The sequence below is a fragment of the Lissotriton vulgaris genome, unplaced genomic scaffold (genome assembly GCF_964263255.1).
Source record: "Lissotriton vulgaris unplaced genomic scaffold, aLisVul1.2 SCAFFOLD_454, whole genome shotgun sequence".
NCBI lineage: Eukaryota > Metazoa > Chordata > Amphibia > Caudata > Salamandridae > Lissotriton > Lissotriton vulgaris.
The window spans coordinates 1263292-1287499 of NW_028241547.1; the positions used below are offsets into that span (position 1 = coordinate 1263292).

Here is a 24208-nt window from a genome sequence, read left to right on the forward strand (position 1 = left end):
AGCCCCAGAATCTAATAATAAACCTCAGAATCAGATACTAAGCCTCAGAATCAGATACTAAGGACTTGAAAACACACACTAAGGCTTGTAATCAGATACTGAACCTCAAAATCAGATGCTAAGCATTAGAATCAGATAATAAGCCTCAGAATCGGATACTAAGCCTTGACATCAGATACTAAGCCTCAGAATCAGATACTAAGGACTTGAAAACACATATTAAGGCTTGTAATCAGATACTGAACCTCAAAATCAGATGCTAAGCATTAGAATCAGATAATAAGCCTCAGAATCAGATACTTAAGCCCCAGACTCGAATACTAAGCCTCAGAATAGGATGCTAATCCTCAGAATCGGATGCTAAGCCTCATAATCAGATGCTAAGCCTGAGAATCAGATGCTAAGCCTCAGAATCAGATGCTAAGTTTCAGAATCAGATACTAAGCCCCAGAATCAAATATTAAGCCTCAGAATCAGATACTAAGCCTTGAATTCAGATACTAAACCTCGGAATCAGATACTAAGCCTCAGAATCAGATGCTAAGCCTCAGAATCAGATGCTAAGTCTCAGAATCAGATACTAAGCCCCAGAATCAGATACTAAGTCTCAGAATCAGATACTAAGCCTTGAAATCATATACTAAGCCTCAGAATCAGATACTAAGCCTTGGAATCAGATACTAAGCCTCAGAATCAGATGTTAAGCCCCCGAATCAGATACTAACCCTCAGAATCAGATACTAAGCCTTGAAATCAGATACTAAGCCTCAGAATCAGATACTAAGCCTCAGAATCAGATACTAAGCCTCAGAATTGAAAATTAAGGTTCAGAAACAGATACTAAGTCTCAGAATCAGATACTAAGCCTTAAAATCAAATACTAAGCCTCAGAATCAGATACTAAGCCTTCGAAAACATATATTAAGGCTTGTAATCAGATACTGAACCTCAAAATGAGATGCTAAGCCCCAGAATCTAATAATAAGCCTCAGAATCTGATAAGAAGTTTCAGAAACAGATGCTCAGCCCCAGAATCTAATAATAAACCTCAGAATCAGATACTAAGCCTCAGAATCAGATACTAAGGACTTGAAAACACACATTAAGGCTTGCAATCAGATACTAAACCTCAAAATCAGATGCGAAGCCTCAGAAACAGATAAGCCTCAGAATCAGATACTAAGCCTTAGAATCAGATAATAAGCCTCAGAATCTGATACTAAGCGTCAGAAACAGATGCTACGGCCCAGAATGAGATAATAAGCCTCAGAATCGGATACTAAGCCTTGACATCAGATACTAAGCCTCAGAATCAGATACTAAGGACTTGAAAACACATATTAAGGCTTGTAATCAGATACTGAACCTCAAAATCAGATGCTAAGCATTAGAATCAGATAATAAGCCTCAGAATCAGATACTTAAGCCCCAGACTCGAATACTAAGCCTTAGAATAGGATGCTAATCCTCAGAATCGGATGCTAAGCCTCATAATCAGATGCTAAGCCTGAGAATCAGATGCTAAGCCTCAGAATCAGATGCTAAGTTTCAGAATCAGATACTAAGCCCCAGAATCAAATACTAAGCCTCAGAATCAGATACTAAGCCTTGAAATCAGATACTAAGCCTCGGAATCAGATACTAAGCCTCAGAATTGGATACTAAGCCTCAGAATCAGATACTAAGCTTCAGAATCAGATACTAAGCTTCAGAATCAGATACTAAGCCTCAGAATCAGATGCTAAGCCTCAAAATCAGATGCTAAGTCTCAGAATCAGATACTAAGCCCCAGAATCAGATACTAAGCCTCAGAATCAGATACTAAGCTTTGAAATCATATACTAAGCCTCAGAATCAGATACTAAGCCTTGGAATCAGATGCTAAGCTTCAGAATCATATACTAAGCCTCAGAATCAGATACTAAGCTTTAAAATCAAATACTAAGCCTCAGAACCAGATACTAAGCCTCGAAAACACATCTTAAGGCTTGTAATCAGATACTGAGCCTCAAAATAAGATGCTAAGCCCCAGAATCAGATAATAAGCCTCAGAAACCAATGCTCAGCCACAGAATCGGATAATAAGCCTCAGAATCAGATACTAAGCCTTGACATCAGATACTAAGCCTCAGAATCAGATACTAAGGACTTGAAAACACATATTAAGGCTTGTGATCAGATAGTAAACCTCAAAATCAGATGCGAAGCCTCAGAATCAGATAATAAGCCTCAGAATCAGATACTAAACCTTAGAATCAGATAATAAGCCTCAGAATCAGATACTAAGTGTCAGAAACAGATGCTAAGCCCCAGATTCAGAAAATAAGCCTCAGAATCGGATACTAAACCTTGACATCAGATACTAAGCCTCAGAATCAAATACTAAGGCTCGAAAACACATATTAAGGCTTGTAATCAGATACTGAACCTCAAAATCAGATGCTAAGGCTTGACATCAGACACTAAGCTTCAAAATGAGATACTGAGCCTCAGAATTAGATATTAAGCCTCAGAATCAAATACTATGGAGCCAGGAAATAGGATACTAAGCCTCGGAATACGATACTAAACCTTGGAATCAGATACTGAGGCTCAGGACCAGATACTCTGGCTTGAAATTGGATACTAAAGCACAAAATAAGACACTAAGCCTCAGAACCAAATACTAAGCCTCAAAAACAGATATTAAGGCTTGTAATCAGATACTGAACCTCAGCATTAGATGCTAAGCCTCGGAATCAGATACTAAACCTTGGAATCAGATACTAAGCTTCAGAATCGGGTACTAAGATTCAGAAACAGATACTAAACCTCAGCATCAGATAGTAATCCCCAGAATCAGATACTAAGCCGCAGAATCAGACACTAAGCCTCAGAATCAGATACTAAGCCTCAGAATCAGATACTAAGCCCCAGAATCGGATACTAAGTCTCGGAATCAGATACTAAGCCTCCGAATCGTATACTAAGCCTCAGAATCAGATGCTAATCCTCAGAATCAGATACTAAGCGTCAGAATCAGATGCTAAGCCTCAGAGTCAGATGCTAAGCCCCAGAATCAGATAATAAGCCTCAGAATCGGATACTAAACTTTGACATTAGATACTAAGCCTCAGAATCAGATACTAAGGCTCAAAAACACATATTAAGGCGTGTAATCAGATACTGAACCTCAAAATCAGATGCTAAGGCTTGACATCAGACACTAAGTTTCAAAATGAGATACTGAGCCTCAGAATCAGATATTAAGCCTCAGAATCAGATACTATGGAGCCAGGAAATAGGATACTAAGCCTCGGAATAAGATACTAAACCTTGGAATCAGATACTGAGGCTCAGGACCAGATACTATGGCTTGAAATTGGATACTAAAGAACAAAATAAGGCACTAAGCCTCAGAACCAAATACTAAGCCTCAAAAACAGATATTAAGGATTGTAATCAGATACTGAACCTCAGCATTAGATGCTAAGCCTCGGAATCAGATACAATACCTTGGAATCAGATACTAAGCTTCAGAATCGGATACTAAGATTCAGAAACAGATACTAAACCTCAGCCTCAGATAGTAATCCCGAGAATCAGATACTAAGCCTTAGAATCAGATACTAAGCCTCAGAATCAGATACTAAGCCCCAGAATCGGATACTAAGTCTCAGAATCAGATACTAAGCCTCCTAATCGGATGCTAGCCTCAGAATCAGATGCTAAGCCTCAGAATCAGATACTAAGCGTCAGAATCAGATGCTAAGCCTCAGAGTCAGACACTAAGCCTCAGAATCAGATGTTAAGCCCCTATATCAGATACTAACCCTCAGAATCAGATACTAAGCCTTAAAATCAGATACTAAGCCTCAGAATCAGATACTTAGCCTCAGAATTGAAAATTAAGGTTCAGAAACAGATACTAAGTCTCAGAATCAGATACTAAGCCTTAAAATCAAATACTAAGCCTCAGAATCAGATACTAAGCCTTCGAAAACATATATTAAGGCTTGTAATCAGATACTGAACCTCAAAATGAGATGCTAAGCCCCAGAATCTGATAATAAGCCTCAGAATCTGATAAGAAGTTTCAGAAACAGATGCTCAGCCCCAGAATCTAATAATAAACCTCAGAATCAGATACTAAGCCTCAGAATCAGATACTAAGGACTTGAAAACACATATTAAGGCTTGCAATCAAATACTAAACCTCAAAATCAGATGTGAAGCCTCAGAATCAGATAATAAGCATCAGAATCTGATACTAAGCGTCAGAAACAGATGCTAAGGCCCAGAATCAGATAATAAGCCTCAGAATCGGATACTAAGCCTTGACATCAGATACTAAGCCTCAGAATCAGATACTAAGGACTTGAAAACACATATTAAGGCTTGTAATCAGATACTGAACCTCAAAATCAGATGCTAAGCATTAGAATCAGATAATAAGCCTCAGAATCAGATACTTAAGCCCCAGACTCGAATACTAAGCCTCAGAATAGAATGCGAAGCCTCAGAATCGGATGCTAAGCCTCATCATCAGATGCTAAGCCTGAGAATCAGATGCTAAGCCTCAGAATCAGATGCTAAGTTTCAGAATCAGATACTAAGCCCCAGAATCAGATACTAAGCCTCAGAATCAGATACTAAGCCTTGAAATCAGATACTAAGCCTCGGAATCAGATACTAAGCCTCAGAATTGGATACTAAGCCTCAGAATCAGATGCTAAGCTTCAGAATCAGATACTAAGCTTCAGAATCAGATACTAAGCCTCAGAATCAGATGCTAAGCCTCAGAATCAGATGCTAAGTCTCAGAATCAGATACTAAGCCCCAGAATCAGATACTAAGCCTCAGAATCAGATACTAAGCCTTGAAATCATATACGAAGCCTCAGAATCAGATACTAAGCCTTGGAATCAGATACTAAGCCTCAGAATCAGATGCTAAGCTTCAGAATCAGATACTAAGCCTCAGAATCAGATGCTAAGCCTCAGAATCAGATGCTAAGCCTCAGAATCAGATACTAAGCCTCAGAATCAGATACTAATCCTCAGAATCAGATACTAAAACACAGAATCTGATACTAAGGTTCAGTCAGTCAGTTAGTCAAATATCTTTATTCGGCTGACCTGCAGCCCTAAAAGAATACATCATAAGAATATTTAAAAACAGATTAAAAATATATAATACCGACAATGTATTGTACACTTCATAACAGAGGTAATTCATAATCAGAATATGACAGTGGTGATTAATTAAGTTAATATTTCTACAAAAAAGCAGCAGGGCCTACAAACAGCGTGTAATGAACGTTGTGATAAACCCCGTCCCATAGACCATAAAACCCAGAACTAATTAATTAAAAACCAAGTGAAAGGAATTATTTCCCAAGAACATTGCATAAACTGACAGCTGTAGGGATATATCTGAAAACCATTAAACAAATAAATTCATCATTTAAGAGCTGGATGTGATATAGAGCTGGCCGACACTTCTGATCTTTAAAACTTTTAAAAGGGGAATAATAAAATCGCGCCTTGGAATAAAGTGGACATAAAAATTGAAGTGGAGCGCGCTCTGTGTCGTATTAGCATCACAGTAGGCTTTATGAGGATAGGAAATCAGAAGGTACACAATGTCAAACCTGAATCTAATGAGATAAAACAATTTGGTGCGATAGAAGTGAAAAGAGAGATAAGGCTCAAGACCTGGAGAAGGTACTAGAAGGGAGTGTGCAGAGACTCTCTGTTTCACCACCTCTAGGCGCTCACTAGACAACTTCAAACAGGTCAAGAGGTCCTTTTTCAATTTGACTTTTGGGATCTTTACAAAGTGCACTGGATTCGCCATCACGTGGTCTTCTCACCCTTCCTCACTGTAGACGGTTTTCATGGTTTTCCAACAACTGCGGTACTTAATCTCTCCGGGGAGCGGCTGTGGCCCTTGGATTCGGCTCTTTGCAACGTCGAAAGGGATGTTGATGATGGAGGCAAGGGTTCCAGAAGCCAATCCGATCCCAAACTTCCGGAAGAACTCCAACGTGGGATCCTATGGCAAAAAAAAGGTCAGAGCATGAGGGGAAAAAATAGACAGCGGGAAGTATGGGGTCTGGGGCAGGGAAAGAGAGGGGTGCTCCATAGGTTACCCCCTTTAGCCACCCTCAGCCCCTGAACCCTAAAAACAAGGAACTTTCCTAACATCCACCCATCCACGAACACTAAAAAACCTTTACCTCCCTTTCCCTCAACTTGCCCATGAACCCTAAACAATCCATACCTCCCTTTACATCTATCTGCCCCATATGCCTTAAAAAGCCTTTACCACTCTCTCCCTAAGTACGTAAGGGCACAAGGGGTATCCACTGCTGTCCATACCACTCATCACCCTTACCTACTTATGGAAGTGCACCAAGTGGCATGTGCTGCACTGCTGTGTACACCAGTCAGTGCCCTTGCCCAAGTATGTAAGGGCGCTGAGGGGTATCCTCTCCAGTGCAGTGCATACCCCTTGGTACTCTAGTCCACTGCAGTGCACACCCTAGGAGCCCTTAAATAAGTATGTCAAGGCACTTAGGGGTACCGACTCCAGTGCAGTGCATACCCCTTGGTACTCTAGTCCACTGCGGTGCACACCCTAGGAGCCCTTAGATAAGTATGTCAAGGCACTGAGGGGTATCCACTCCAGTGCAGTGCACACCCCTTGGTATTATACTCCACTGCAGGTGCACACCCCTTGGTGCCCTTAGATAAGTATGTCTAGGCACTGAGGGGTATCCACTCCAGTGCAGTGCACACCCCTTGGTACTCGAGTCCCCTGCGGTGCACACCCTAGGAGCCCTCAGATAAGTATGTCTAGGCACTGAGGGGTATCCACTCCAGTGCAGTGCATACCCCTTGGTACTCTACTCCACTGCGGTGCACACCCCTTGGTGCCCTTAGATAAGTATGTCTAGGCACTGAGGGGTACCCACTCCAGTGCAGTGCATACCCCTTGGTACTCTTCTCCACTGCGGTGCACACCCTGGGAGCCCTTAGATAAGTATGTCAAGGCACTGAGGGGTATCCTCTCCACTGCAGTGCATACCCCTTGGTACTCTTCTCCACTGCGGTGCACACCATAGGAGCCCTTAGATAAGAATGTCTAGGCACTGAGGGGTACCCACTCCAGTGCAGTGCATACCCCTTGGTACTCTACTCCACTGCAGTGCATACCCCTTGGTACTCTTCTCCACTGCGGTGCACACCCCAGGAGCCCTTAGATAAGTATGTCAAGGCCCTGAGGGGTATCCACTCCACTGCAGTGCATACCCCTTGGTACTCTAGTCCACTGCGGTGCACACACTAGGAGCCCTTAGATAAGTATGTCTAGGCACTGAGGGGTACCCACTCCAGTGCAGTGCATACCCCTTGGTACTCTAGTCCCCTGCGGTGCACACCCTAGGAGCCCTTAGATAAGTATGTCTAGGCACTGAGGGGTATCCACTCCAGTGCAGTGCATACCCCTTGGTACTCTACTCCACTGCGGTGCACACCCTAGGAGCCCTTAGATAAGTATGTCAAGGCACTGAGGGGTATCCACTCCAGTGCAGTGCATACCCCTTGGTACTCTAGTCCCCTGCGGTGCACACCCTAGGAGCCCTTAGATAAGTATGTCAAGGCACTGAGGGGTAGCCACTCCAGTGCAGTGCATACCCCTTGGTACTCTAGTCCCCTGCGGTGCACACCCTAGGAGCCCTTAGATAAGTATGTCAAGGGACTGAGGGGTACCCACTCCAGTGCAGTGCATACCCCTTGGTACTCTTCTCCACTGCGGTGCACACCCCTCGGAGCCCTTAGATAAGTATGTCAAGGCACTGAGGGGTATCCACTCCACTGCAGTGCATACCCCTTGGTACTCCAGTCCCCTGCGGTGCACACCCTAGGAGCCCTTAGATAAGTATGTCAAGGCACTGAGGGGTATCCACTCCAGTGCAGTGCATACCTCTTGGTACTCTAGTCCACTGCGATGCACACCCTAGGAGCCCTTAGATAAGTATGTCAAGGCACTGAGGGGTATCCACTCCAGTGCAGTGTATACCCCTTGGTACTCTACTCCACTGCGGTGCACACCCCTCGGTGCCCTTAGATAAGTATGTCAAGGCACTGAGGGGTATCCACTCCACTGCAGTGCATACCCCTTGGTACTCCAGTCCCCTGCGATGAACACCCTAGGAGCCCTTAGATAAGTATGTCAAGGCACTGAGGGGTATCCACTCCAGTGCAGTGCATACCTCTTGGTACTCTAGTCCACTGCGGTGCACACCCTAGGAGCCCTTAGATAAGTATGTCAAGGCACTGAGGGGTATCCACTCCAGTGCAGTGAATACCCCTTGGTACTCTAGTCCACTGTGGTGCACACCCTAGGAGCCCTTAGATAAGTATGTCTAGGCACTGAGGGGTATCCTCTCCACTCCAGTGCAGTGCATACCCCTTGGTACTCTACTCCACTGCGGTGCACACTCTAGGAGCCCTTAGATAAGTATGTCAAGGCACTGAGGGGTATCCACTCCAGTGCAGTGCATACCCCTTGGTACTCTTCTCCACTGCGGTGCACACCCTAGGAGCCCTTAGATAAGTATGTCAAGGCACCGAGGGGTACCCACTCCAGTGCAGTGCATACCCCTTGGTACTCTTCTCCACTGCGGTGCACACCCCTCGGAGCCCTTAGATAAGTATGTCAAGGCACTGAAGGGTATCCACTCCGCTGCAGTGCATACCCCTTGGTACTCTAGTCCACTGCGGTGCACACCCTAGGAGCCCTTAGATAAGTATGTCAAGGCACTGAGGGGTATCCACTCCACTGCAGTGCATACCCCTTGGTACTCTAGTCCAGTGCGGTGCACACCCTAGGAGCCCTTAGATAAGTACGTCTAGGCACTGAGGGGTACCGACTCCAGTGCAGTGCATACCTATTGGTACTCTAGTCCACTGCGGTGCACACCCCTCGTGCCCTTAGATAAGTATGTCAAGGCACTGAGAGGTATCCACTCCAGTGCAGTGCATACCCCTTGGTACTCTACTCCACTGCGATGCACACCCCTTGGTGCCCTTAGATAAGTATGTCAAGGCACTTAGAGGTATCTCACCCCTTGGTGCCCTTAGATAAGTATGTCTAGGCACTGAGGGGTACTGACTCCAGTGCAGTGCATACCCATTGGTACTCTAGTCCACTGAGGTGCACACGCCTCGGTGCCCTTAGATAAGTATGTCAAGGCACTGAGAGGTATCCACTCCAGTGCAGTGCATACCCCTTGGTACTCTTCTTCACTGCGTTGCACACCCCTCTGTGCCCTTAGATAAGTATGTCTAGGCACTGAAGGGTATCCACTCCAGTGCAGTGCATACCCCTTGGTACTCTTCTCCACTGCAGTGCATACCCCGTAGTGCCCTTAGATAAGTATGTCAAGGCACTGAGGGGTACCCTCTCCAGTGCAGTGCATACCCCTTGGTACTCTACTCCACTGCGGTGCACACCCTAGGAGCCCTTAGATAAGTATGTCTAGGCACTGAGGGGTATCCACTCCAGTGCAGTGCATACCCCTTGGTACTCTACTCCACTGCGGTGCACACCCTAGGAGCCCTTAGATAAGTATGTCTAGGCACTGAGGGGTATCCACTCCAGTGCAGTGCATACCCCTTGGTACTCTACTCCACTGCGGTGCACACCCCTCGGTGCCCTTAGATAAGTATGTCAAGGCACTGAGGGGTACCCACTCCAGTGTAGTGCATGCCCTTTGGTACTCTAGTCCACTGCGGTGCACAACCCTTGGGGCCCTTAGATAAGTATGTCAAGGCACTGGGGGGTATCCACTCCAGTGCAGTGCATACCCCTTGGTACTCTAGTCCCCTGTGGTGCACACCCTAGGAGCCCTTAGAAAAGTATGTCAAGGCACTGAGGGGTACCCACTCCAGTGCAGTGCATACCCCTTGGTACTCTTCTCCACTGCGGTGCACACCCCTCGGAGCCCTTAGATAAGTATGTCAAGGCACTGAGGGGTATCCACTCCAGTGCAGTGCAAACCCCTTGGTACTCTAGTCCACTGCGGTGCACACCCCTCGGAGCCCTTAGATAAGTATGTCAAGGCACTGAGGGGTATCCACTCCAGTGCAGTGCATACCCCTTGGTACTCTTCTCCACTGCGGTGCAAACCCTCGGTGCCTTTACACATAAGTATGTAAGGGTGCTGAGGGGTACCGACTTCAGTGCAGTGCACACCCCTCAATGCCCTAGTCCACTGCAGTGCATACCACTCGGTGCACTTACATAAGTATGTAGGGTGCCGAAGGGTATCCACTCCAGTGCAGTGCATACCCCTTGGTACTCTACTCCACTGCGGTGCACACCCTAGGAGCCCTTAGATAAGTATGTCTAGGCACTGAGGGGTATCCACTCCAGTGCTGTGCATACCCCTTGGTACTCTTCTCCACTGCGGTGCACACCCCTCGGTGCCTTTACACATAAGTATGTAAGGGTGCTGAGGGGTACCGACTCCAGTGCAGTGCACACCCCTCAATGCTCTAGTACACTGCAGTGCATACCACTCGGTGCACTTACATAAGTATGTAGAGTGCCGAAGGGTATCCACTCCACTGCAGTGAATAACCCTTGGGGCCCTACTCTACTGCAGTGCACACCCCTTAGTGCCCAGGGCGCACAGGGCAATTCACTACAGTGCAGTGCATACTCCTCGGTGCTCATCTCCACTGTAGTACACACCCGTTGGTGCCCTTACATAAGAAGGTTAGGGCGGAAAGAGGTATCCACTCCAGTGCAGTGCATATGCCCTGGTGCCCCTACATAAGTAGGTAAGGGCACGGAGGGGTATTCACTCCAGGTCCTATCACTCAGAGCCTTTACCTACTTATGTGAGGGCACCGAGGGATATACGATGCACTGCGGTGCAGTGTCTACCCCTCAATGCCCTTACATAAGCATGTAAGGTAACCGAGGGTGTGGGTATGCGCTCCAGTACAAGCCCCGCAGTTCCCATACAAAATTATGTAAAACCACCGAGGGTTATGCACTGCACTTCAGTGCATACCCCTTCCTGCCCTTACATAAGTATATAAGGGTACCGACGGGTATCCACTCATGTGCAGTATATACCCCTCTGTGCCCTTACAAGAGTATACAAGGGTATCGAGGGGTATCCACTCCAGTGCAGCGAATACCCCTCTGTGCCCTTACATAAGTATATAAAGGCATAGAGGGATACCCACTCCAGTGATGTGCATACCACTCACTACCCTTACATAAGTTTATAAGGGTACTGAGGGCTATCCACTCCTGTGCAGTGTATACCCCTCTGCGCCCTCACATAAGTATATAAGGGTACTGAGGGGTATCCACTCCAGTGCAGTGTATACCCCTCTGCGCCCTTACATAAGTATATAAAGGCACAGGGTGGTATCTACTCCTGTGCAGTGTATATATAGTGAAGTAGTGTGGCTCACTGGTTAGAGGCGGCAGACCCGAGAGCAGAGGACGGCCCGGGACCAGGGTTCGATTCCCGGCGCGGCAGGTTTCTGGACCAGGGTCAGCGGACTCGATAATTCTCTCGCCTCGGTGCCCACTCTGATCAGCGATCACACTCGGCAACTCTGGGCATTAGCTTGCCTCATCTTCACTAACGGCCCCACCAGACCGCCGGGGATGCCTGGTCTCACCCTGGATATACCCACTTAGGGACCATCTCTCAGGGAAGCCAGGAAGGGTTTCGCAGCGGTCGAAGCGCCTTGGGACCCTCCGGGTAAGTAGTGCGCTATATAAATGCCTATACATTTACATTTACCCGTTTGTGTCCTTACATAAGTATATAAAGATACCAAGGGATATCTACTCCTGTGCAGTGTATACCTCTCTGTGCCCTTACATAAGTATATAAGGGTACTGAGGGGTATCTACTCCTGTGCAGTGTATACCTCTCTGTGCCCTTACATAAGTATATAAAGGCACAGGGTGGTATCTACTCCTGTGCAGTGTATAACCCTTTGAGTCCTTACATAAGTATATAAAGGCACAAGGTGGTATCTACTCCTGTGCAGTGTATACCTCTCTGTGCCCTCACATAAGTATATAAGGGTACTGAGGGGTATCCACTCCAGTGCAGTGTATACCCCTCTGCGCCCTTACATAAGTATAGAAAGGCACAGGGTGGTATCTACTCCTATGCAGTGTATATCCCCCTGTGCCCTTCCATAAGTATATAAGGGTACCGAGGGGTATCCACTCCAGTGCAGCGCATACCCCTCGGTGCTCTACTAGCAGAGGGGTATTCACTCCACTGCAGTACATACCCCTTGGTCCCCTATTCCACTCCAGTGCCTACCCCTTGGTGCCCTTACTCATTTATGTAAAGGCAACGAGGGCTATGTACTGGACTGAAGTGCAATGCACACCCCTCAATGCCCTAGTCCACTGCAGTGCATACCACTCGGTGCACTTACATAAGTATGTAGGGTGCCGAAGGGTATCCACTCCAGTGCAGTGCATACCCCTTGGTACTCTACTCCACTGCGGTGCACACCCTAGGAGCCCTTAGATAAGTATGTCTAGGCACTGAGGGGTATCCACTCCAGTGCTGTGCATACCCCTTGGTACTCTTCTCCACTGCGGTGCACACCCCTCGGTGCCTTTACACATAAGTATGTAAGGGTGCTGAGGGGTACCGACTCCAGTGCAGTGCACACCCCTCAATGCTCTAGTACACTGCAGTGCATACCACTCGGTGCACTTACATAAGTATGTAGAGTGCCGAAGGGTATCCACTCCACTGCAGTGAATAACCCTTGGGGCCCTACTCTACTGCAGTGCACACCCCTTAGTGCCCAGGGCGCACAGGGCAATTCACTACAGTGCAGTGCATACTCCTCGGTGCCCATCTCCACTGTAGTACACACCCGTTGGTGCCCTTACATAAGAAGGTTAGGGCGGAAAGAGGTATCCACTCCAGTGCAGTGCATATGCCCTGGTGCCCCTACATAAGTAGGTAAGGGCACGGAGGGGTATTCACTCCAGGTCCTATCACTCAGAGCCTTTACCTACTTATGTGAGGGCACCGAGGGATATACGATGCACTGCGGTGCAGTGTCTACCCCTCAATGCCCTTACATAAGCATGTAAGGTAACCGAGGGTGTGGGTATGCGCTCCAGTACAAGCCCCGCAGTTCCCATACAAAATTATGTAAAACCACCGAGGGTTATGCACTGCACTTCAGTGCATACCCCTTCCTGCCCTTACATAAGTATATAAGGGTACCGACGGGTATCCACTCATGTGCAGTATATACCCCTCTGTGCCCTTACAAGAGTATACAAGGGTATCGAGGGGTATCCACTCCAGTGCAGCGAATACCCCTCTGTGCCCTTACATAAGTATATAAAGGCATAGAGGGATACCCACTCCAGTGATGTGCATACCACTCACTACCCTTACATAAGTTTATAAGGGTACTGAGGGCTATCCACTCCTGTGCAGTGTATACCCCTCTGCGCCCTCACATAAGTATATAAGGGTACTGAGGGGTATCCACTCCAGTGCAGTGTATACCCCTCTGCGCCCTTACATAAGTATATAAAGGCACAGGGTGGTATCTACTCCTGTGCAGTGTATATATAGTGAAGTAGTGTGGCTCACTGGTTAGAGGCGGCAGACCCGAGAGCAGAGGACGGCCCGGGACCAGGGTTCGATTCCCGGCGCGGCAGGTTTCTGGACCAGGGTCAGCGGACTCGATAATTCTCTCGCCTCGGTGCCCACTCTGATCAGCGATCACACTCGGCAACTCTGGGCATTAGCTTGCCTCATCTTCACTAACGGCCCCACCAGACCGCCGGGGATGCCTGGTCTCACCCTGGATATACCCACTTAGGGACCATCTCTCAGGGAAGCCAGGAAGGGTTTCGCAGCGGTCGAAGCGCCTTGGGACCCTCCGGGTAAGTAGTGCGCTATATAAATGCCTATACATTTACATTTACCCGTTTGTGTCCTTACATAAGTATATAAAGATACCAAGGGATATCTACTCCTGTGCAGTGTATACCTCTCTGTGCCCTTACATAAGTATATAAGGGTACTGAGGGGTATCTACTCCTGTGCAGTGTATACCTCTCTGTGCCCTTACATAAGTATATAAAGGCACAGGGTGGTATCTACTCCTGTGCAGTGTATAACCCTTTGAGTCCTTACATAAGTATATAAAGGCACAAGGTGGTATCTACTCCTGTGCAGTGTATACCTCTCTGTGCCCTCACATAAGTATATAAGGGTACTGAGGGATATCTACTCCTGTGCAGTGTATACCTCTCTGTGTCCTTACATAAATATATAAAGATACCAAGGGATATCTACTCCTGTGCAGTGTATACCTCTCTGTGCCCTTAATAGGTATATAAGGGTACTGAGGGTATCCACTCCTGTGCAGTGTATACCTCTCTGTGCCCTTAATAAGTATATAAGGGTACTGAGGGGTATCCACTCCAGTGCAGTGTATACCCCTCTGCGCCCTTACATAAGTATAGAAAGGCACAGGGTGGTATCTACTCCTATGCAGTGTATAGCCCCCTGTGCCCTTCCATAAGTATATAAGGGTACCGAGGGGTATCCACTCCAGTGCAGCGCATACCCCTCGGTGCTCTACTAGCAGAGGGGTATTCACTCCACTGCAGTACATACCCCTTGGTCCCCTATTCCACTCCAGTGCCTACCCCTTGGTGCCCTTACTCATTTATGTAAAGGCAACGAGGGCTATGTACTGGACTGAAGTGCAATGCATACTTCTTGGTGCCCTTACATAAGTATGTGGGAATCCACTCCAGTGAGTGTGAAGGGCTGGCATGACCCTCAGTGGGTAGGACACATTTATGTTACCCCAGAGAGTGAAGGGTTGGCATGGACTTTGGTGGGTAGGAGGACATGTATGTAATAGATAATCACCCAAAATAGGAAGGGTTGGCATGACCCTCGGTGGTCAGGAGGGCACATGCATGTTACAGATAATAGCCCAGAGTGTGAAGGGATGGCATGACAGGAGGGCATGGTCATGTAATCAGCAAAGGCAAGAGGTAACATATTGCAAGGGCTGGCAAGAGGCGGGATGGGTAGCAGCGAGCAGGCATGTGATTGGTAATAAGGGTGACGGCTGGCAGAGTCCACTGAGCGCAGTAGGGCATTGCCAAGTGATTAGCAACAGCTCTGATTATGCAAGATTGGTCTTGTCCTTGGCAGGTGGCAGGGCACAACCAAGACATCGGCAGCAGCACTGAGTATGAAAGGTGGCACTGAGCTCGGTGGGTAGCAGGGTACTTTATTCAGCAAATAAAGGGGTTAGCCTGGACCTTGGTTTCTAAGATGGCAGAGCCATACGAATGGCAACGCCGCAGAGTCAGAGAAGGCAGCGTGCCCGATGGGGTCAGCATGGCACTGCCATGCGATTGGGACTGGCACTGAGCAGAATGACTGGAAAGGTTCTGGGTGGGGAGGACACAGCATGTGATGGGGTTGGCACGGCACCTGGTGTATACGGTGTGTAGCAGGGCATGGATATGCAGTTTACAATGACACTGAGTGTGCCAGGCCGGCATGGATCTGGTGTGTAGCAGGGCATGGCTATGCAGTTAACAGTGGCACTGAGTGTGCCAGGCTTGCATGGATCTAGTGTGTAGCAGGGCATGGCTATGCAGTTTACAATGGCACTGAGTGTGCCAGGCTGGCATGGATCTGGTGTGTAGCAGGGCATGGTTATGCAGTTAACAGTGGCACTGAGTGTGCCAGGCTGGCATGGATCTGGTGTGTAGCAGGGCATGGTTATGCAGTTAACAATGACATTGAGTGTGCCAGGCTGGCATGGATCTGGTTTGTAGCAGGGCATGTCTATGCAGTTAACAGTGGCACTGAGTGTGCCAGGCTGGCATGGATCTGGTGTGTAGCAGGGCATGGTTATGAAGGTAACAGTGGCACTGAGTGTGCCAGGATGGCATGGATCTGGTGTGTAGCAGCGCATGGTTATGCAGTTAACAGTGGCACTGAGTGTGCCAGGCTGGCATGGATCTGGTGTGTAGCAGGGCATGGTTATGCAGTTAACAGTGGCACTGAGAGTGCCAGGCTGGCATGGATCTGGTGTGTAGCAGGGCATGGTTATGCAGTTAACAGTGGCACTGAGTGTGCCAGGCTGGCATGGATCTAGCGTGTAGCAGGGCATGGCTATGCAGTTAACAGTGGCACTGAGTGTGCCAGGCTGGCATGGATCTAGCGTGTAGCAGGGCATGGCTATGAAGGTAACAGTGGCACTGAGAGTGCCAGGCTGGCATGGATCTGGGGTGTAGCAGGGCATGGTTATGCAGTTAACAATGACACTGAGTGTGCCAGGCTGGCATGGATCTGGTGTGTAGCAGGGCATGGTTATGCAGTTAACAATGGCACTGAGTGTGCCAGGTTGGCATGGATCTGGTGTGTAGCAGGGCATGGTTATGCAGTTAACAATGGCACTGAGTGTGCCAGGTTGGCATGGATCTGGTGTGTATAAGGGCATGGTTATGCAGTTAACAATGACACTGAGTGTGCCAGGCCGGCATGGATCTGGTGTGTAGCAGGGCATGGTTATGCAGTTAACAGTGGCACTGAGTGTGCCAGGCCGGCATGGATCTGGTGTGTAGCAGGGCATGGTTATGCAGTTAACAGTGGCACTGAGTGTGCCAGGCTGGCATGGATCTGGTGTGTAGCAGGGCATGGTTATGCAGTTAACAATGACACCGAGTGTGCCAGGCTGGCATCGATCTAGCGAGTAGCAGTGCATGGTTATGAAGGTAACATTGGCACTGGGTGTGCCAGGCTGGCATGGATCTGGGTGGATAGGACACAGCGTGTGCCTTGTTTGGCACGGCACCTGGCATTAGCAGGGCATGGTTATGGAGGTAACATTGGAACTGAGTGTGCCAGGCTGGCATGGATCTAGCGTGTAGCAGGGCATGGTTATGAAGATAACATTGGCACTGGGTGTGCCAGGCTGACATGGACCTCGAGGGTAGAAGGACAGAGCCAGGTAGGAGGTAAAGAAAGGCCTCTAGGTCTGCCAGGGCTCGCTGCAAGTGCCCACGCAGCCATGCCAGGCTGCGCACCCCATCATGCCCCGGGGCTGCAGCTCCTCTGACACATGGTCCTCGTTGCAGCGCTGCCTCCTCCTCACACCAGGCTCGCGCGCACAGTTGTGGGGGGCACGCAGCCCCCGTCACCATATGGGCTTGATTTGAGTAATTGGCTCCACAATGTACCCAGTATTACTGTACCACGGGAACGAGCGGCCAGTAACTAATTGGTCAAAATATTTTACAAATGACAGCAGGACGCAGCCCCCTCCTGCCCCCCCGCCCACTCCAGGGTCCACGTGTGCGCCGGACCCCCGAAGGTGAGGAGAAATGAAGGCTGATGTCGCCTGCTGGCACTCACCATCACCACGCTGGCACAGCGGAGGAGGCTATGAACAACAACGCAGGACCAGTAATGTCAGGGAGAACCTGCCCCTGTCACGACAGGAGCAGTGGGTACCCACCTCATGACAATCATCTGCAGCCAGTGTTGTGACAGGACCAGCACAAACCCAGGTTATAATGGCAGCGGCATCCTGCCAGTCGTGCCAGGGCGAGTACAAACCATGCTATACACAAAGAACTCCAGCACATGTCGTGATAGGACCAGCACAGAAAACAGCTGTAGAGCAGAGGGCTCATTCAACTCCGCACATGTCATGATAGGACCAGCACAGAAAACAGCTGTAGAGCAGAGGGCTCATTCAACTCCGCACATGTCATGATAGGACCAGCACAGAAAACAGCTGTAGAGCAGAGGGCTCATTCAACTCCAGCACATGTCGTGATAGGACCAGCACAGAAAACAGCTGTAGAGCAGAGGGCTCATTCAACTCCAGCACATGTCCTGATAGCACCAGCACAGAAAACAGCTGTAGAGCAGAGGGCTCATTCAACTCCGCACATGTCATGATAGCACCGGCACAAAAAACAGCTGTAGAGCAGAGGGCTCATTCAACTCCAGCACATGTCGTGATAGGACCAGCACAGAAAACAGCTGTAGAGCAGAGGGCTCATTCAACTCCGCACATTCCTGATAGGACCAGCACAGAAAACATCCTTAGAGCAGAGGGCTCATTCAACTCCAGCACATGTCGTGATAGGACCAGCACAGAAAACAGCTGTAGAGCAGAGGGCTCATTCAACTCCAGCACATGTCCTGATAGGACCGGCACAGAAAACATCTGGAGAGCAGAGGGCTCATTCAACTCCAGCACATGTCGTGATAGGACCAGCACAGAAAACAGCTGTAGAGCAGAGGGCTCATTCAACTCCAGCACATGTCGTGATAGGACCAGCACAAAAAACAGCTGTAGAGCAGAGGGCTCATTCAACTCCAGCACATGTCGTGATAGGACCAGCACAGAAAACAGCTGTAGAGCAGAGGGCTCATTCAACTCCAGCACATGTCGTGATAGCACCAGCACAGAAAACAGCTGTAGAGCAGAGGGCTCATTCAACTCCCCACATGTCGTGATAGGACCAGCACAGAAAACAGCTGTAGAGCAGAGGGCTCATTCAACTCCCCACATGTCGTGATAGGACCAGCACAGAAAACAGCTGTAGAGCAGAGGGCTCTTTCAACTCCGCACATGTCCTGATAGGACCGGCACAGAAAACATCTGGAGAGCAGAGGGCTCATTCAACTCCAGCACATGTCCTGATAGGACCGGCACAGAAAACATCTGTACAGCAGAAAGCTCATTCAACTCCAGCACATGTCCTGATAGGACCAGCACAGAAAACAGCTGTAGAGAAGAGGGCTCATTCAACTCCAGCACATGTTGTGATAGGACCAGCACAGAAAACAGCTGTAGAGCAGAGGGCTCATTCAACTACGCACATGTCGTGATAGGACCCGCACAAAAAACAGCTGTAGAGCAGAGGGCTCATTCAACTCCAACACATGTCCTGATAGGACCGGCACAGAAAACATCTGGAGAGCAGAGGGCTCATTCAACTCCAGCACATGTCCTGATAGGACCGGCACAGAAAACATCTGTACAGCAGAAAGCTCATTCAACTCCAGCACATGTCGTGATAGGACCAGCACAGAAAACAGCTGTAGAGCAGAGGGCTCATTCAACTCCGCACATGTCGTGATAGGACCAGCACAGAAAACAGCTGTAGAGAAGAGGGCTCATTGAACTCCCCACATGTCGTGATAGGACCAGCACAGAAAACAGCTGTAGAGCAGAGGGCTCATTCAACTCGGCACATGTCGTGATAGGACCAGCACAGAAAACAGCTGTAAAGCAGAGGGCTCATTCAACTCCAGCACATGTCGTGATAGGACCAGCACAGAAAACAGCTGTAGTGCAGAGGGCTCATTCAACTTCAGCATATGTCGTGATAGGACCAGCACAGAAAACATCTGTAGAGCAGAGGGCTCATTCATCTCCGCACATGTCATGATAGCACCGGCACAGAAAACAGCTGTAGAGCAGAGGGCTCATTTAACTCCGCACATATCATGATAGGACCAGCACAGAAAACAGCTGTAGAGCAGAGGGCTCATTCAACTCCAGCACATGTCGTGATAGGACCAGCACAGAAAACAGCTGTAGAGCAAAGGGCTCATCCAACTCCAGCACATGTCGTGATAGGACCAGCAGAGAAAACAGCTGTAAAGCAGAGGGCTCATTCAACTCCAGCACATGTCCTGATAGGACCAGCACAGAAAACAGCTGTAGAGCAGAGGGCTCATTCAACTCCAGCACATGTTGTGAAAGGACCAGCACAGAAAACAGCTGTAGAGCAAAGGGCTCATCCAACTCCAGCACATGTCGTGATAGGACCAGCAGAGAAAACAGCTGTAAAGCAGAGGGCTCATTCAACTCCAGCACATGTCGTGATAGGACCAGCACAAAAAACAGCTGTAGAGCAGAGGGCTCATTCAACCCCAGCACATCTTGTGATAGGACCAGGACAGAAAACAGCTGTAGAGCAGATGGCTCATTTAACTCCAGCACATGTGGTGATAGGACCAGCACAGAAAACATCTGTAGAGCAGAGGGCTCATTCAACTCCAGCACATGTCGTGATAGCGCCAGCACAGAAAACAGCTGTAGAGCAGAGGGCTCATTCAACTCCAGCACATGTCGTGATAGCGCCAGCACAGAAAACAGCTGTAGAGCAGAGGGCTCATTCAACTCCAGCACATGTCGTGATAGGACCAGCACAGAAAACAGCTGTAGAGCAGAGGGCTCATTCAACTCCAGCACATGTCGTGATAGGACCGGCACAAAAAACAGCTGTAGAGCAGAGGGCTCATTCAACTACGCACATGTCGTGTTAGGACCCGCACAAAAAACAGCTGTAGAGCAGAGGGCTCATTCAACTCTAGCACATGTCGTGATCCCGCCAGCACAGAAAACAGCTGTAGAGCAGAGGGCTCATTCAACTCCAGCACATGTCGTGATAAGACCAGCACAGAAAACAGCTGTAGAGCCGAGGGCTCATTCAACCCCAGCACATGTTGTGATAGGACCAGCACAGAAAACAGCTGTAGAGCAGAGGGCTCATTCAACTCCAGCACATGTCGTGATAGGACCAGCACAAAAAACAGCTGTAGAGCAGAGGGCTCATTCAACTCCAGCACATGTCGTGATAGGACCAGCACAAAAAACAGCTCTAGAGCAGAAGGCTTATTCAACTCGGCACATGTCGTGATAGGACCAGCACAGAAAACAGCTGTAGAGCCGAGGGCTCATTCAACTCCAGCACATGTCGTGATAAGACCAGCACAGAAAACAGCTCTAGAGCAGAGGGCTCATTCAACTCCGCACATGTCATGATAGCGCCAGCACAGAAAACAGCTGTAGAGCAGAGGGCTCATTCAACTCCAGCACATGTCGTGATAGGACCAGCACAAAAAACAGCTGTAGAGCAGAGGGCTCATTCAACTCCAGCACATGTCGTGATAGGACCAGCACAGAAAACATCTGCAGAGCAGAGGGCTCATTCAACTCCAGCACATGTCGTGATAGAACCAGCACAGAAAACATCTGTAGAGCAGAGGGCTCATTCAACTCCAGCACATGTCGTGATAGGACCAGCACAAAAAACAGCTGTAGAGCAGAGGGCTCATTCAACTCCAGCACATGTCGTGATAGGACCAGCACAAAAAACAGCTGTAGAGCAGAGGGCTCATTCAACTCCAGCACATGTCGTGATAGGACCAGCACAGAAAACAGCTGTAGAGCAGAGGGCTCATTCAACTCCAGCACATGTCGTGATAGGACCAGCACAAAAAACAGCTGTAGAGCAGAGGGCTCATTCAACTCCAGCACATGTCGTGATAGGACCAGCACAGAAAACAGCTGTAGAGCAGAGGGCTCATTCAACTCCAGCACATGTCGTGATAGGACCAGCACAAAAAACAGCTGTAGAGCAGAGGGCTCATTCAACTCCAGCACATGTCGTGATAGGACCAGCACAGAAAACATCTGTAGAGCAGAGGGCTCATTCAACTCCAGCACATGTCGTGATAGAACCAGCACAGAAAACAGCTGTAGAGCAGAGGGCTCATTCAACTCCAGCACATGTCGTGATAGGACCAGCACAAAAAACAGCTGTAGAGCAGAGGGCTCATTCAACTCCAGCACATGTCGTGATAGGACCAGCACAGAAAACAGCTCTAGAGCAGAGGGCTCATTCAGCTCCAGCACATGTCGTGATAAGACCAGCACAGAAAACAGCTGTAGAGCAGAGGGCTCATTCAACTCCAGCACATGTCGTGATAGGACCAGCACAAAAAACAGCTGTAGAGCAGAGGGCTCATTCAACTCCAGCACATGTCGTGATAGGACAGGCACAGAAAACATCTGTAGAGCAGAGGGCTCATTCAACTCCAGCACATGTCGTGATAGAACCAGCACAGAAAACAGCTGTAGAGCAGAGGGCTCATTCAACTCCAGCACATGTCGTGATAGGACCAGCACAAAAAACAGCTGTAGAGCAGAGGGCTCATTCAACTCCAGCACATGTCGTGATAGGACCAGCACAGAAAACATCTGTAGAGCAGAGGGCTCATTCAACTCCAGCACATGTCGTGATAGCGCCAGCACAGAAAACAGCTGTAGAGCAGAGGGCTCATTCAACTCCAGCACATGTCGTGATAGGACCAGCACAAAAAACAGCTGTAGAGCAGAGGGCTCATTCAACTCCAGCACATGTCGTGATAGGACCGGCACAGAAAACAGCTGTAGAGCAGAGGGCTCATTCAACTCCAGCACATGTTGTGATAGGACCAGCACAGAAAACATCTGTAGAGCAGAGGGCTCATTCAACTCCAGCACATGTCGTGATAGGACCAGCACAAAAAACAGCTGTAGAGCAGAGGGCTCATTCAACTCCAGCACATGTCGTGATAGGACCGGCACAGAAAACAGCTGTAGAGCAGAGGGCTCATTCAACTCTGCACATGTCGTGATAGGGCCAGCACAGAAAACAGCTGTAGAGCAGAGGGCTCATTCAACTCCGCACATGTCGTGATAGGGCCAGCACAGAAAACAGCTGTAGAGCAGAGGGCTCATTCAACTCCAGCACATGTCGTGATAGCGCCAGCACAGAAAACAGCTGTAGAGCAGAGGGCTCATTCAACTCTGCACATGTCGTGATAGGACCAGAACAGAAAACAGCTGTAGAGCAGAGGGCTCATTCAACTCCAGCACATGTCGTGATAGCACCAGCACAGAAAACAGCTGTAGAGCAGAGGGCTCATTCAACTCCAGCACATGTCGTGATAGCGCCAGCACAGAAAACAGCTGTAGAGCAGAGGGCTCATTCAACTCTGCACATGTCGTGATAGGACCAGAACAGAAAACAGCTGTAGAGCAGAGGGCTCATTCAACTCCAGCACATGTCGTGATAGCACCAGCACAGAAAACAGCTGTAGAGCAAAGGGCTCATTCAACTCCAGCACATGTCGTGATAGGGCCAGCACAGAAAACAGCTGTAGAGCAGAGGGCTCATTCAACTCCAGCACATGTCGTGATAGGACCAGCACAGAAAACAGCTGTAGAGCAGAGGGCTCATTCAACTCCAGCACATGTCGTGATAGGACCAGCACAGAAAACAGCTGTAGAGCATAGGGCTCATTCAACTCCAGCACATGTCGTGATAGGATCAGCACAGAAAACAGCTGTAGAGAAGAGGGCTCATTGAACTCCCCACATGTCGTGATAGGACCAGCACAGAAAACAGCTGTAGAGCAGAGGGCTCATTCAACTCCAGCACATGTCGTGATAGGACCAGCACAGAAAACAGCTGTAGTGCAGAGGGCTCATTCAACTTCAGCATATGTCGTGATAGGACCAGCACAGAAAACATCTGGAGAGCAGAGGGCTCATTCAACTCCAGCACATGTCCTGATAGGACCGGCACAGAAAACATCTGTAGAGCAGAAAGCTCATTCAACTCCAGCACATGTCGTGATAGCGCCAGCACAGAAAACAGCTGTAGAGCAGAGGGCTCATTCAAATCCAGCACATGTCGTGATAAGACCAGCACAGAAAACAGCTGTAGAGCAGAGGGCTCATTCAACTCCAGCACATGTCGTGATAAGACTAGCACAGAAAACAGCTGTAGAGCAGAGGGCTCATTCAAATCCAGCAAATGTTGTGATAGGGCCAGCACAGAAAACAGCTGTAGAGCAGAGGGCTCATTCAACTCCGCACATGTCGTGATAGGACCAACACAGAAAACAGCTGTAGAGCAGAGGGCTCATTCAACTCCGCACATGTCGTGATAGGACCAGCACAGAAAACAGCTGTAGAGCAGAGGGCTCATTCAACTCCAGCACATGTCGTGATAGCGCCAGCACAGAAAACAGATGTAGAGCAGAGGGCTCATTCAACTCAAGCACATGTGGTGATAGGACCGGCACAGAAAACAGCTGTAGAGCAGAGAGCTCATTCAACTCCAGCACGTCGCGATAGGACCAGCACAGAAAACATCTGTAGAGCATAGGGCTCATTCATCTCTGCACATGCCGTGATAGTGCCAGCACAGAAAACAACTGTAGAGCAGAGGACTCATTCAACTCCAGCACATGTCGTGATAGCGCCAGCACAGAAAACAGCTGTAGAGCAAAGGGCTC

At 48.7% G+C, this 24208-nt stretch overlaps 1 protein-coding gene across 1 annotated transcript in view; it reads right to left on the minus strand.

Annotated features, from left to right (window-relative positions):
• Positions 1-24208, minus strand: part of SLC25A21 (solute carrier family 25 member 21) — a 59621-nt gene that overhangs the window by 8379 nt on the left and 27034 nt on the right. The window contains exon 2 of the mRNA XM_086948118.1: positions 5855-6036. Coding sequence (XP_086804244.1) covers positions 5855-6036 — 182 coding nt within the window. The remainder of the gene's footprint in view (positions 1-5854; positions 6037-24208) is intronic.